The sequence below is a fragment of the Epinephelus moara genome, chromosome 9 (genome assembly GCF_006386435.1).
Source record: "Epinephelus moara isolate mb chromosome 9, YSFRI_EMoa_1.0, whole genome shotgun sequence".
Lineage (NCBI taxonomy): Eukaryota > Metazoa > Chordata > Actinopteri > Perciformes > Serranidae > Epinephelus > Epinephelus moara.
This window is the reverse complement of record NC_065514.1, coordinates 4050206-4062841: the sequence shown is the minus strand read 5'-3', so window position 1 is coordinate 4062841 and position 12636 is coordinate 4050206. Positions and strand designations below refer to the sequence as shown.

General features: G+C 45.6%; 1 protein-coding gene across 1 annotated transcript in view; it reads right to left on the bottom strand.

Annotated features, from left to right (window-relative positions):
* Positions 1–2245, bottom strand: part of npy8ar (neuropeptide Y receptor Y8a) — a 4068-nt gene extending 1823 nt beyond the window's left edge. The window contains exons 1-2 of the mRNA XM_050053884.1: positions 1937–2245; positions 785–1026 (exon numbers count right to left, since the gene is read on the bottom strand). Of these exons, the coding sequence (XP_049909841.1) occupies positions 785–1026; positions 1937–2245 (551 nt within the window). The remainder of the gene's footprint in view (positions 1–784; positions 1027–1936) is intronic.
* Positions 2246–12636: the final 10391 nt, after the last annotated feature.

The window sequence follows — 12636 nt, the reverse complement described above, 5'->3', positions numbered from 1 at the left end:
GGACTGGTGGGCGGAGTCATACAACCACAGGGTGGGCTGGTGGGCGGAGTCATACAACCACAGGGTGGGCTGGTGGGCGGAGTCATACAACCACAGGGTGGGCTAACGAGCTTCTAAACAACCTTGTTAACTGTATGTTACTGAGTAAAAGTGGTGCGACACAGCTAAAGGTCTGATCCTGTTGTTTCCTGTTGACTTGATTTAGCAGCAAAATTCTGCCGTTTTAAATGACGCGTGATCGTCCTTTATCCTGATACAACGAGGTGTTGATGACCAAACACATACCTGCACACACCAGATATCTGAGCTGGGGGGGGCGATTCCACAGAGTCTGGTCCTGATCTGATAATAATACAGGGCCTGAATCACCGACATCAGCGCCAATATTTTTTTATTATTCAATTGGCTTATGTACTTTCACAGAGGGGAGAGCAGTGTGTCCTGATTTATATGGTGAATAATCAGTCTGCAGCTAATGATGACTAATATTAATTTAAGTAGACTGCTGTATACCTGGACATTCTTACCTGAGCCTCTCCGTGCTGCATGTGCACCACTGTATGTTGTTCAAGTACACACAGCAGTGGAGGCGTAAAGTTTTTATAGATGTGTTCAGGACAGCAACACAGGGATGTTGGCACAGTTTTTCTTGTAAAATACAAATGGGTACCAACTGGAAAAAATCTAACTGACCCCTTTTTTGTATGTTGACGCCAGAATGGATGTTCAACACAGTGGTAAAGATACTTTGGTAACAAGCTGCACACCTCTAATCTGAGCTCACCTGAAGGGGTTAGCGGGCAGGCTGATGTTCTGGAAGGGGTCATTTGTGAGGATGTTGAAGGACAGGAAGGGCAGAGAGATGAAGCAGGCGACCAGCCACGTCAGCCCTACGGCCAGGTAGGAGTGTCCCGCCGCCGGGGACCAGCCGGTGGGATGGAGGATCAGCTGGTGACGCTCCAGAGCAATCAGCACCAGGGAGAAGACAGAGACTGTCACTGACATGCACTGAACAAAGGGAGTCACCTGGTGGAGACGGGCAAACAAACAGGTGGAGATGGTTGTGAGGACATAAAGCTGTTCACACAGTCACATTGTGGGGACACGTCTCTGTGGGGACAAAATATAAGTCCCCATACCATCAGTCATTACGTTTCAGGGTTGATTAACACTTTTTAAAAGGGACAAAAATGTTATATTTTGGAAAGTAAGTGGTGCGTTCTCTTGAAACTTGGGGGGCATGTCTAGGTCGTTCCAGCCCACCTCTGTAGGAAATTCGGTCCCCCTGTCTGCTTTCACTGGTGCTGAAATTTGAGTTTCAAAATTCAAAATCATTAAAAGTCAGAAACTAAGTGGTGCCCTCTCATGGGCGCTCATGTATGTGCATCACTTCTGGCGCCAACACAAGGCCTTTAAGATTTTGGCACAAAAATTGACAGAGATTTGACGTGGGCTCAGTGGACATGTCTTGGGATGCAGATCCACCAGCATCAGGTCCCAGGAGTCTAGGAGCTCTCCCTGTGAAGTTATGCTTCTCTAAAGTGGCTAGTTTGGGAGGGTTAGGGGACTAAAAAGTAATATACTAAAAGGTGTTTACTTAGCACCGGCAGCAGGCAACTTGTCGTAAGATATTCATTCAAAAATATAATACTGCAATGGACACAAAGTTTGCTTTGACCAAAGCTGTCCTGAGTAAAATTTGGAATTAGATGCAAAATGGAAGTACAGTGTCAACAAAAGTGGACCAGCGTCCTGCCCGGTGAACTTGGAAGCTGAAAACCTGATTTTGGTAGGGTTAGGGACTGGGGTGTATTAATGTAAATATATGTAATGCCCTCTGAAATGATGGAAACATGACGGTGTGTGTGTGTGTGTGTGTGTGTGTGTGTGTGCGTGTGTGTGTGCGTGTGCGTGTGCGTGTGTGTTGTCCACTGACCTTACACAGCGCCTCCCCCAGCACCCAGCGGTCCATCAGCGTGTATATGACAGTAACAGGAAGACAGACCACACACATGAGGATGTCGGAGCATGACAGGTTGGCGATCAGGATGTTGGTGACGTTGCGCAGCTCCTGTTGCCGGGCGATGATGAACACTAGGCCCGCGTTGCCTAGCAACCCGATCGCAATGACGGCGCTGTACGCCACGATCAAGAAAGTTGCTCCACCTACCGAGGGCGGGCACTGGGAGGTGTCCGCCCAGTCAGAGGCCTCCCAGACGCTGAGGAGGCTGCTGTCGTTGGACATGGCAGGGAGAGGAGGGGGAGGGGGTGATGTGAGGGGGGGTCAGAGGTCGACAGGACCAGGAAAGCCCTGAGGCCGCTGCTGAACTTCTCTTCTTCCAAAACAATGAAGTCAGATGAGGAGGCAGAGGAAACAGGGCAGTGTTCAGTGTTGTGTTGTAAGGAGATCGGAGAGTGAGCTGCAGATCAGGATTCAAATATAGATGTTGTCCTCGTTTTGCTTCGCTGTCAGCATCTCGGTGGATCAGCTCGGCATCATTGTTTGTCTGCAAAGGACAGAAAAACAGAAGAGTGAGAATCATGAAAGACAGACGGGGAGGTGAGGGGCTCTCAGCGGAGCGCTGAGATAGTCAGAGGTAGAGAAGATGAAAGAAACTGAAGTGGGGCTGCAGAGGGGAACGACTGAAACAGGAAACCGAATATTAACACCTGCTGTTCTGTCTCTCATAATCAAGTCTCTTTCTTCCACCGTCAGTGACACACATTAACCACTGTTGGTTTAATGTCACAGTGTGCGGGGCCAGCTCTTCTTCTGTAGATCCTACTCTGAGATGAGAGACGTCATCGACCATATGCTGGGTAGTGTTCTGATACCAGTGCTGAACAAGCAGCACCCTCCAGGGCTCAAAAATGAAGTCAATGCCTAAGTGCCAAAAACTGCAGGTCCTCTAATGTCCAGTTGAGGCTGGCTCCGAGAGCGAGTCAAGCGAGCCTTTTTAATCACTGTGACTCCTTGATACTTCTTCAATATATCATACTGTATTCATGTCAATCCATGATTAAATGAACAGATGAATTTACATGCAGACACTGTGGCTCTTGTCCAGGTCCTGTTAACTCTTCAAACTCACAGCCAAAATGTTTCCATACTCCTTTCTAAAGTGTGTTTAACACACCGGAGAAAACGGCCGGCAACAAAGCAACGCGTCTTGCATTTTTGAAAAGGACACGCCCTCCCGGAAATGTGCGCTCCTCCTTTTCTCGTCCGAGCTTGAAAATGGATGCCGAGAGATTTAACTCTGTTTTATCAAACTTGTGCTCAGTCCATGAGATTGTGGAAATGAAGGACTTACAACGACTTTGTTTAAAACTTTTAACGCAGTCGGACTATGTTTACGAGCATAAGAGTTCAGCGAGCCACCGAAGGACCGCCCTGCGGATTTACTATTGGTTCTGCAACGTAGGGAGTTTTTTTAAACTCTGAAATTGTATCCGCCCATCTAAACACAAAATCAGGGACAAAGACATCAGTCTTTAGTTAAGCAAAGCGTCTAAAGACTGACTTGTGAGTCTACCAAACCCGAGCTTTTAAACCAGGAAGTGCCTGTCACAATGTTGCTCATGTTTTTTTTTTTCTATTCTATTCTATTATTCCTGGCTCAGTGTCCTGTGTTTGCATAATGTAATTAGGGGTTTGGGAAAAAATCGATACAGCATAGTATGGCGGTGTTTAATGTGGTGATATTGTGTCGATATACAGACACCAAGTATCCATCTTTTATTATACACATTATTAATTTTTGCAAACACACATTTTAATCCAACTTTTGGTCCTAGAATAATAAAATCGCTGTTAAATTTGCTAAAATTGCTGTTTCTGTCCACTAGATGGTGCTGATGTTGTTTTCCTGGTGAGGTCAGCAGAGGTGTCAGTCAGCGGCAGTACAGGAGGAGGCGCGGCTCCAACTAGAAAACAATGTTTTGATGCATTGGATGTGCTGAATGTGCATATTAAGGCAGTACAGGAGGAGGTGCACATTAATAATCCTCCAGGACTGTAACATGCTCATGTTTAACCCAAACAATGTGTCATGTGACTGCAGTTGCTTCACATCCAGGTTGGAACACCTTCTCACCACAAACCAACCGCACCAGAGTTCCTTTGGAACCGGACTGAGACCACCTCTTCAAGAAGGTCTCAGTCCGGTTGTTTTGGTGTGTTCACACCTGCACAAACGAACCATCATGAAATCCCAGATTTTTCATTCATTACGTTCTGTATATTATATTACCAAACATTTACTGTTATGAAGACGCATTAACGTTACACATACGTACACACTGAGTGTACACAGTCACGTAAGAATACAAAATGTCACGTCTCTCATAAACAGTTATGGATGCATGTTAATAAAATCAGTCTGTCGTCCTCTCTCCGTCTTTCTTATCGTTGACACATTTTCTTGCCGAGGAGAAGTTTGATTAAGACGCAGCTTATTAGGAGCAGCCGCACAGCATCTTATCCACTGATTACAATATTAATCAAACCCTCACGCTCATCAGCAGACACACACACCCACACTGGACTGCCCACTCACTGAGCCAGCCTCCGTCTGCAGGACTGTCCGTCCTCCATGGGACCAGAGGGACCCAAGAGTGAGACGCACTCACAGGTGTTACTGCACATCCAAACGCACCGCCATCACAGATCTCACTATGACACACATGGACACACACCAACACCTTTTGAAAAAATGTTTCTTAACCATAACAGAAACACACGCTGACGTCAAATTTGAGACTTGAGTCTAAGTCAAGTGAGCGAGTCTCATAGCTCTTTGTTAAGATGGTTTGTTTGAACTCAGTCTGATCAGACTAGTTTCTGTACTGATCACCGTCACACTCCACATCACAGGAGTTTCATTTTTCATCATCAAGATTTAACGGCAATCATCCAATATTTTTCTTAGATATGTCAGTCTGACTGAACGTTAAAAACATGAGCCATGCTTACTAATAACACGCTTCTTATTTTATTCCGCAAGTAGCACGACATTTTAAACACTATGTATTTAATGCAAGAAGACCACTGTTCCACAGAAACAAAAAAAATGTATCCCTGATTCAGACCAACGGAGAAGAGCCTATCCCACCTGACAATGGGTGAAAGGCGGGGTTCACCCTGGACAGGTCGCTAGCCTATCACAAGTAGGCCCCCCCTGACTGACTGTTCCCGGTGGACCAACAGTGTGTGTGTGTGTGTGTGTGTGTGTGTGTGTGTGTGTGTGCTGCGTTACACTCATTCAACCTCTGGAATCAGACTGATGGTTTTCTCAAAGCATCTGACGGCCGAGTGCTCTTCATATGAAAAAATGATTCTAATAAGCTTCGCTCTCAGAAAACATTCCATCACAACTCCCAAACATGTCATCCTCCGAAATAACAGCAAATGAACATGAAATGAATAAAGTTCATTATCTGTGGGACATCAAATATTCATAGTTTACTCTGCACGGACAATTAAAGGACTTCACAACGCTTCACTGGCGGCTGATGGAGGAGCTCATCACAAGTCTTCAGTACAAACAGCAGAGAGAACAGATGTCTGCAGAGCCTCAGGACAAACTGTGTCATGGCTGCTGGTCGAGTCCTTCACCTCAACTTTGCTTCAGCCCTAATTTATTTCATTAGGTTTCTCAGCCAGATATCGTGACCTCGCTCTCCTCAGAGTTCAAAGACGTCACATGGTAAATCAGACGTAATCTGATGAGAAGGAGACGAGACAAGGAGGTGTTTAACTTTATAACCGTGTGAGCTGTTACTGTTCAAACACCTCCGAGCAAAGCTGTAAACTCTCACAGGGCTCGTACGCAGTGAACCCTGTCCCTTATTATCACGGAGGAAAAAACATCTTAAGTTAAAGCAAACGGACAAAAGAAGCATCTCAGTTTTAACAGGTGAGTCCAGGTGTCTCCTTTTAACCCTTTGAAACCTGCAACAGAAACCGTTCGCCAGTGCCTACATGGGTATTTTTGCTTATTGTGATGTCATTTCCTGGATTATCTTCAAATACTTTGTATCACTAAAATCTGTACAAGCTGAGCTGCAAGGTAACGGAAGTCAAAACATGTCAGAAAAATCTGTTTTTAAAATGGCTTAAAAATATCTAAAAAGGCAATAAAATGTTGACAAAATGGCCACCATCCCTCACGTCCGCCCTTCGTGCATTTTCTTGCTCTGTATACGATATCTGTTTCCACCACGACAAAAGATCCTCATTGACTTTGTATTTTCTTGTGTTGCCTGCACATAATTTTAACACATCGTGTGATGTAAAGAGTTCATGTTGGCTTGAGTATCTCTGTGAGACTGAATATGCAGCTGATATCAGCACATGGCTGCACAGTCTGAAGCCTTGTGGTTTACGTGCCGAGTCAGTCGCACTGACCAGTTGTGTGAATCTTGGTTGCCTGCAGGCAGCCCCTCCCAGAGTCACTCTCATTTGGCATATCTGCCTTTTTTCAGCGCTGTGTGTCTTGGATGATGCCTGCTTACAGTCTGACACCTGACACCTTTTCATAAAGCCCCGCCCTCAGGTACACGCCCATAAACGTCCTGAACACAGAAGCCGAGGAGACAATCGTCTCCAGTGAGAGGGCGGAGTCTCTGCAGATAAATCCAGCAGCACACTGACAGCAGGTCAGCGGGATGATTCTGGATGAGTCACACTGGAGCAGATCTTCACGTCCAGCCTGTTTAAAAACCAAAAACATGGCGCTCAGCTTTATTCTTTATTTTCAGACAGCGCATTTTCACAAGGGAAAAGATGCTGGACAAAGACGTGTGACACGTCTCAGCTCATGAGTCCGTGCTGCAGGTTTTTGCCTCGACGCATCTGTGTGGGCAAAAACCTTTAAATGCTTTGTACGTTCAAACGTTGTCATCACCTTGTGCACGAAGATGAAGGCGCTGCGACGTGTTGTCTGTTGGCGTGAGCGGCTGCAGAGATATAAATAACTTGTGTGAGTGGAACTGGGACGGTCGGATAGTAGTGCTGTTTAATCCTTTTTGGGTGTAACTACATCACGGCTTACTTTAGGCTGAGGGAGAGGAGAAGTGTCGAAGAGGAATTATATGAGCCGGAGAAATAACTGCTATGATCAGACAGCTGCAGTTCATCCCTTAGTCTCATTAGGGACTGTTCTGTACCTACCAGAGGAGGGGTGGTAGGACCGGGACTGTGAAGCTACTGATGTTATCCCTAAGTGTCTGAGGGAGGATTCATGCCCCGCCCTCCGCCATCAATATCCACACGTTCTTCATATACACACGTGTGTAGAAACTGAGCTCAACACAACGAGCGAGCGACACAGGAGGGACATCATCATCATCATCATCATCATCATCATCATCATCATCACACAAGCTGTGTGTGCTCTACAGGCACAGACATTTTTTCAGGATTCCTGATGGATTCCTGCGCCACATGGATCTAATAAACGACAACATCCAGTGTGATGTCAGCAGACTGTACGATGACAGCGCCGACTGAGTCACAGGCTACGATGCAACAGCTTCACACCTGTGTGATGCTGCAGGGTTAATACTGCTCCAACTGTGAAGCTCAACACAGAGGGGCACATTGTTACATTATCATTAATTAAATTAATAATATATCCCAAAAAATTGAAGAAATTTCTTAAAAATGTTGATAACATTTTTGAAAAATATAAAATTGTTAAAAAAAAGAAAAAAAAGAAAAATTAAAATGGCAGAAAAAAAAGATTCCTGTGGGATGGTTTCGGTTTCAGGACTCATCCTGTGACTTGGACGTGGCAAAGAAATGGCCCGCCTTACTCTGCCTCTGATTGGCTAACCCTGACAAACCTCACTCCTTGTGTCTAAACCAAACCAACCAATGAACAAAGCCAATCAGAGGGAGAGGAGGGCGGGTCATTCCTCACTATCCTAGGAAACACAAATTTCCGTCTTGGTTTGGGATGAGACAAGAAATTATTTTAGCGTGCACTTCAGCAGAATGTGGCTGCATGACAGTCACACACAAACCCAACCAAACAAGCCTAAACACACACACACACACACACACACACACACACACACAGCCAACATCAGCAACATGATGACCCAAATAAACTGAACACAGCGGTGGGATCATCAGCACCTCGGCACACAGGACGGTCTCAGGTTTTAATAACGAATCCTTTGATGTTTGAAAGTTAAAGTCTGAGGAAATGAAACCCTGGAGCTGAAAAGATTAGTTTGTCACTGTCGTCATGCAGGAGCGCAGAATTTAATGTTTATGTTTCATGCAAACAGTTTATTTTGGTGAAATATTGAATCAGATGTGTAGAATAAAGTCACTCTGATGAAATATCAGTCAAGATAACATTTGCATATGTTATCCACACAACAGTGTTCAACACACGCAATGTGGTCAAAGACTGTTGGAAATTTGTTTGACATGCCCCCCCCCCCCCATAAAATTACAAACAGTCCCTCAGTGATCTTAGTTTTGACTTTGTAACTCCACATAACATCGCCTGTGGGTGGCTGTGCAGCATCGTCTACGTTTGCCACGTCGCAGGATGACCAGTCACTCAGCGCGGGTGAAACGATCCTTGAGGTTTAATGTCTGTAAGTGTCTGCTCTGCTGGAGGGAGAAAAACTTCACACAATGAAACTGGAGCTGGGAGGAGCGAGGGAGGAGGAACAGGAGGACGAATACAAGGACGGAACGGCACAAAGAACAGGAGAGTGTCTGTCTGTGTGACGCACATATTCACTTCCTCCTCCGATTGAATCTGACTCTCTGTCACATGAAAGATGGAGCAAGCACAGAGCTGCACCAACTGCTCCATGTGGTCATCTTTTAAAGTTTCATGTGCAACTGCAGAGCGTGGCTGCTGGAACACTTGGAGACCTGTAGACATATTGCTGTCGGGATAGCGCCACACAGGCGATCGTTTTTAACAAAGACGTGTGTGTGTTTCCTGTCGGGATAGCGCCACACAGGCGATCGTTTTTAACAAAGACGTGTGTGCGTTTCCTGTCGGGATAGCGCCACACAGGCGATCGTTTTTAACAAAGACGTGTGTGCGTTTCCTGTCGGGATAGTGCCAGGTAGAGTAATTGTTTTTTTTTGAGAGCAAAGACGAAACGGCACAAAGAAAAGTCTCCGTCTGTGTGATGCAGATACTCACATTTTTTCCCTTGATTGAATCTGAGCGAGCAGAGCGAGCACAGAGCTGCACCTTTTCATCAGTCCTTAAACAACATTAGCAGATTAACTGAGCTGAGACAGTTAAAGCCATTTAAATTAAAATGTCAGTCCTGAATGACAGATGGAAGAATCCTCTGCACAGGTGGAAAACACTAATTTCATATTCCTTTAACGTCTCCATTAATCAGCAGCGACAGCAGTCAGGACGCCAAAACCGTGGGAGTACACAGGACCTCATTTCTCCAACAAACACATTCTCTCTTTCTCCTTTTTTTCCATCTCACACAATCCCACACAGCAGAAGACGATCTGCTGCAGATCAAACAAGATACTCGTCAACAACCTCATCCTCTCTGGTTCCAGCAAGCCCACCTCCTCTGATGTTACTTCAAAGTTTCCACAGTCACAGTGTTATCTCAGCGCGCTCGCCTCGTCTGTGATGTTAATCCCTCGAAAAGAAGCGTTGTGATCCAGCTCATCTCACCGATACATTTGACATCCCGTCTGGGAGCGGTTGTAAGATTGGTGACAAAATAATCACAAATACTGAAGCCTCTCAATCCAGTCGCTTTGAGGCTTCATTAGGAAACCGTTTAGTCTGGAAATGAAGCAAAAATAATGCTGCTTTAAGACTCATTCATGTAATTATTGTTTTGTTTTGGGTGAAAGAGGATTGTAAGGGTGCTTGTTACATCGCCGACGGCAGCTGCAAAGTGCTAATCAGAGCTCAGTTCCACCAACAGCTGAGAGATAAACATAATTAGCATGCAAATGGATCTGGAAGAGGACACGTAGTTTTTTTTTAGGGGAAGATTGTGTGTTTGCATCCCTCTGAGAACACGCCTGTGTTCATCTCTGCAGAGTTTCATAAATCCGATTGCTAATATCAGCACTTCATTGGGTGTATGTTGCCATGACGGCGTGATTAACGAGGACTCATGTCCTCCTGGTTACGCAGGGAGGTGGGCGTGATGATTAATAATGTTTCCATCTAATGTTGCACCGACTTGTATCATGTTGTCAGTCTGCGCACACAGACCTCATGGTGAGGTAACAGCATTAATCTCCACATCAGGTTTTATCCTCCAGGCAGAAGCCGTCGCAAATCTTCAACACATCTTTCAGAGCTCTACACGAGGAGTGTGTTAATAGAGACGGAGGGAATCTGCCAGCAGATGTCAGGTCGGTGTCGGACTGAAGCCAGGCAGCTTCTGGCCGGCCCCTCGTGTGCCCTCTGCTCCTTCTTATAATCCTATTCCAACATCACCGACATCACGACGTACAGGAAGACAGATGGAGGGTGTTATAAAGAAATCCTCTTTAATACTTGGATATTGTCTGCGGCCCTCGTCTCCACTTTATTTGCAGAGAATTAAGTCACAGCTGCAGGTGAAAAGCATCATGGGATAGAAGATCTGAGACGACTCGCTCCATGTTCATAGTTCAAATGTTTACTGATGAGTTATCTGTGTGAAAGGCCCTGAAGGCCAAAGAGAGACACGTATTCATCCAGCAGTGTGTTCTGATGCTCGGCCTCGACACCTCTGCCTTCTCCATTCACTCCTGCACGCATCCTGCTGCACCTTATAAACAGGATGGAAATGAGTGGATCGTACGTAGAACAATTCTCCCACACGCCGCTGATTATTAGAAAGAAGCGTGACAAGCTTTTTACAGTCGACAGCGGCTGTTTCCTCAGTCAGCCGTCAGTCTGCAGAACGACGATACGCTTCGACTCCATTCAGTCAGGTTGTAAAACTTGAGTTTAGTCTTACCAGTCCACCTCCTCAGTGGTGATGGGCGGGCCGATTCGCTCCGCTGGTCGATGTATTGAAACCTTTCGAGCTTTGATGCTTTGTGCAAAGTTTGGTGTCAGTGTCTCTGTGACTCTGTTAGTGCATGTACGCTCAACAGCTAGTGCTGCCCCCCCGCAGAATGTCTCTTTAGTGCAGTTACAGTCGTGTAGAAGTGTACAGTGAGCTCGTTCACAGTCATCGTGAGGATCTCAAAGCCCTCTGACTCCTGACAGCTTGTCCCAACACTCAGCAGCCATGGGCTCCTCTAAACAGCTGCCTGCGCTCTGAACACTCAAAGACCTGATGAAGACTAGAGGAAGATAGCAAAGTGTTTTCAGGGAGCTGTTTCCTCACTTGGTCATGTCATTAAGAAATGGACGTTAACAGGAACTGTGGAGGTCAAGTTGAAAACTGTGTGAGAGAGGAAGAGTGGTGGTGCACTGTTGTACTGAGCAGACACACCTGGACAGGTATGACCTTCATGGAAGAGTCATCAGAAGAAAACCTGACCTGTGTCCTCACCACTACATTCACACTCACAGGTTTGTGAAGGGACATCGAGACACGCCTGATGCTTTATGGAAACATGTCCTGTGGACTGATGAAGGGAAAACAGAACCAAAGGTATGTGTGGAGAAAAAAGTCTTAAACACAGGGGTGGACGGATGAGACAAAGGGACACCTGTCCACCTGTTACAGACAGGGTGGACGGATGAGACAGAGGGACACCTGTCCACCTGTTACAGACGGGGGTGGACAGGTGACAATAATCCATAACACACCTCCAAATTCACAATGGACGCCCTCAAGATGAGCCAGCTGAAGGTTAGGCCACGCCTCTCACAATCTGTGGACAGAGCTCAAAGAGCAGAGCATGAAGAAAGACCTGAGAGACTCTGAGCTGGAGACAAACAGGGGGCGCTGCTGAGCACGGACCATGCAGGGGCCCAAACTTTGGCTTCAGGACCTTTTTATTTTTTGTTAATTTGAAACCGTAAAAGATGAAATTAAAAAGTCATCTGGCTTGAAATATTGAAGAAATGTTTCATCTTCAACTTTGTGTCTTCTGGACATCAGCTCATCTTCTACTTGCTTAACTATTCACAGTAAAATAAATTTTGACCAGGGGCCCAAACTTTTGCAGCCACTGCACATTAATAAAGCTCACATTCATTTTAATGTAGGGCTGGACGATTAATCGAATTTTAATCATGATTTCGATTTTGGCTTCTCACGATCATAAAAACATTATAATCGAAGAAAAACGATTAATGCGCCGCACGGCGCGGCGTGTATGTAAGCACTGCACTGTGAATGCACCTGTGTTATGTGCAGCAGCAGCAAGCGTGTGACGTGTGTGGATCAATAATATGTGGAGCGAGCGATTGAGAACATGGCAGAAAGACAGCCTTTGGTTGAGAAGAAAGGTAGGACAACTTCAGTCATCTGGAAACATTTTGGCTTCAAGTTGACGGACGTTGAGCTAAGGAAATTGTTTGCAAAGTTTGTCACGCTGTCGTGTCTGCCCCCCAAGGCAACACGAGCGAAAAAAAAGTCCAAAAAAGTTAATAACTTAAAAATTATGGCGAAAAGGTAGTTTCTTGCAACCCTAGAATTAAGATAAAAATATTCACAAAC